We start from the raw sequence: 3,199 nt of genomic DNA, 5'->3' as shown, positions 1-3,199 counted from the left end.
GAACTGCATATACCAAGAGCTAGATCAGAACATTATATATAGCAAGAAAATTACTTTAAAGCATATTCAGATTTTCTCCACTCAAAACTCATAGTAAGTTGAGGAGAATTGCAACCTTCATGTAATATTATGGAGACACTTGAATTCATAAAGATCACAACTTTATTTTTACCTGTGTTCTTCCATGAAAGCCATTGACTGAGAAGGAAGCTTGAAGAAGAGCAAAAGAGATCACTGAGATGTTATACCTTGGCCTCGACGACGGCGACGGGTGCGGGTGTCCCCCCAAAGCTAGAGATAGATCTTGAGCCTGATCCTGAGCCGAAGATAGAGATCCATGAAGAATTGAAGACCGCGGAGCGCTCGCGGGTGGCGGCTGTCGGTTGAGGAGAGTGAGAGAGAGAGTGAGAGAGGCGGCGGCTGGGATCGAGGCTGCTGGACTCGTGGCCCTGAGGAGAGTGAGAGAGAGCGAGAGAGAGGGATTGTCGGATTTGGGATGAGTAGCGGCGGCTGGGGGATTTCAGATTTGGGAATGAGAGAGGAAACGAAGAGCTAGGGTTGAGAGACTTGAGGTGAGGGTTTGGGAATTGGGACGGGTCGGGTAAAACGCGAACGGGTAGTTTTGGGATTCGGTCGGTTCGGGTCGGGTCGGTTTGAAATGTTGTCAAACCGACCCGAACCGCCTTATTCTTAAAACCGCCTTTTTCGGGTCGGTTCGGATCGGTTCGGTCGGTTTTTTCGGTTTGAACCGAACCGTGCTCACCCCTAACACCGACTAAGATTTTCATTGAAACTCGATAAATAAAATAAAGGGAAAAATGCTTCCAGCCCCCAAAAGCCAAGTGAACATGCTTCCCACCCCCAGGACTTGGTCAATGGGTGTTTTACCCCTAAAAATAAAGAATCTGTTCTCTGAGCCCCCAAAACACAAAACCCAAGACATTAAAACATGTGAAGACCATAATACCCTTCTCTCTCTCTTTCTTTTTTTATTAAAATATGATGGGGATTATTTTATTATTTTTGTTTTCTCTCTCTCTTTATCATGATGTACCAAGAGGATAGTTGAAATGATTGATGTGGATTATTTTATTATTTTCGTTTTTTATTATTTTGGTTGTTTGTTTTGGGAGGTTGTTAAAGTTACGGGTTGATTGTTAAGGTTACGGGTTGGTTGTTAAGGTTAAGGGTTTGTTGTTAAGGTTATGAATCCTCTCTCTCTCTCTTTCTTTTTTTATTAAAATATGATGGGGATTATTTTATTATTTTTGTTTTCTCTCTCTCTTTATCATGATGTACCAAGAGGATAGTTGAAATGATTGATGATGATTATTTTATTATTTTTATTTTTTATTATTTTGGTTGTTTGTATTGGGAGGTTGTTAAAGTTACGGGTTGATTGTTAAGGTTACGGGTTGGTTGTTAAGGTTAAGGGTTTGTTGTTAAGGTTGTGGATTTATTGTGTAGGTTACGGATTTGTTGTTAAGGTTACGAGTTTAATTGTTAAGGTTACGGGTTTAATTGTTAAGGTTACGGGTTTAATTGTTAGGGTTACCTATCTAAAGATCCTCTTGGTACATCATGATAAAGAGAGAGAGAGAGAGAGAGAGAAATAATAAAATAATCATCATCATATTTTAATAAAAAAAGAAAGAGAGAGAGAATGGTATTATGGTCTTCACATGTTTTAATGTCTTGGGTTTTGTGTTTTGGGGGCTCAGAGAACAAAATTTTTATTTTTAGGGGTAAAACACCTATTGACCAAGTCTTGGGGGTGGGAAACACGTTCACTTGGCTTTTGGGGGCTGGAAGCATTTTTCCCTAAAATAAATATGAATCTTCAGGTTCATTCATTCATCAGCCAGTGATACATATATTCGTATGAAAGCCAAAAGGAATAACATAAAAGGGTTCCTTATGTTGGATTCAGATCTTCATCGTCACAATTAAACAAGAAAGAGATTACATTTTAATCACAAGTCACATTCATAATTAATCACAACCATTTAGATACTATATTTTGCCCAGGTGACGGTGAGCGCACAAATATGTAAGTCCCAAATTTTCTCCACATATTCCCTCAAATCTTTTTAAAATAATATAAATACCTTTTCGATGGCTCAACAATTGATCTAAAATAGCGTGAAATTAAAATGGAGATCGCAAGGTAAGCTAGCCGATGTAGACGTGGACGCCGACGGCGAGGAGGAAGATGGCGATCAGGCCGAAGTAGATGACGGAGTGCACGAATATCGACGCGCCGCTGGTCTGGAAGGTTCCGAACTCGACGAGGCGGCTCCTTCCGGGGATCTGGAAGAGGAGGCCGGGGGAGAGGAGCGCGAAGAGGACTACGGCTACGAACACTGGGCCCCAGTCTGACATCCTCCCTCCCTATCTTTCTCTCTCTCTTCTTGCTGCTCTTTTGAGAAAGTGGAGGAGGCTTGAGCAGGCAGTAGGAATTTGGAGATGGGATTGGAAAAGGGGATCCAAAGGAGGGGGTGGGTCCAACTTTACCCACCGCATTCGCTGGGTTTTTGTCCTTATGGGAGATTTTGCGTAGATACTCTTAGGGTGGGTTTGGATTTCAATAGGGATAACCGAAGTTAAGGGAAACTAGGTGAGAGAATGAAAGGGAAGGGAAGTGAGTTCCTTTCCTCTTGGTTACATCCTAATGATGGAAAGGCTGCCAGAAAATAACCACCAGACAGATAACACGGCAGCCATCACCAAGCTTCTAACGGAAACTATAAGCTAAACATAATACTATACTATAACAGAAGAGCAGTGTATCTCCAGGAGTAAGAGAAAAGTACACACATCTGAAAAAAAGACCACTGGATCTAGGAACTAAAAGAACTGAGAGCTGGAAGTGGAAGTTTATGCTAAAAGCTAGTCTCCTTGAGCAAAGTTTTCCACAAGAACTTCTTCCTCGTTAGCTTTGGCCATGTTCTGCAGGCCCAATTCAACTGTAGCCCTATGGAGACACTGGGCTTTTTGCTGCTAGAGGCTCCTGTCTAGAATAATGTAAAACGAGCTACGTTAGAGGCAATAGATAGAGGAGTAGCAGAAGTATTGTTGAAAATGAGGTTATTTCGATTGCTCCAGATACACCAACAGAGGCATGGAAATAAGACCCTCCATAACATTCTTTGATTGAGGTTATCCAGGAATATATCATTATCATAAATCATACTTAATA

General features: G+C 41.4%; 1 protein-coding gene across 1 annotated transcript; it reads right to left on the bottom strand.

The window, feature by feature from the left end:
• On the bottom strand, positions 1,823 to 2,487 carry LOC109825978. Its single transcript, XM_020392910.1, has one exon. The coding sequence runs from the start codon at positions 2,380 to 2,382 to the stop codon at positions 2,173 to 2,175; it is 210 nt and encodes a 69-aa protein (XP_020248499.1). The 5' UTR covers positions 2,383 to 2,487; the 3' UTR covers positions 1,823 to 2,172.

The sequence above is a fragment of the Asparagus officinalis genome, chromosome 10, assembly GCF_001876935.1.
Source record: "Asparagus officinalis chromosome 10, Aspof.V1, whole genome shotgun sequence".
Lineage (NCBI taxonomy): Eukaryota > Viridiplantae > Streptophyta > Magnoliopsida > Asparagales > Asparagaceae > Asparagus > Asparagus officinalis.
The sequence above is the reverse complement of the archived record's forward strand: the minus strand, read 5'-3'. Positions and strand labels throughout refer to the sequence as shown.

Coding starts and splice junctions, on each gene's coding strand:
- LOC109825978 (XM_020392910.1), bottom strand. CDS start 2,382: ATGTCAGACTGGGGCCCAGTGTTCGTAGCCGTAGTCCTCTTCGCGCTC.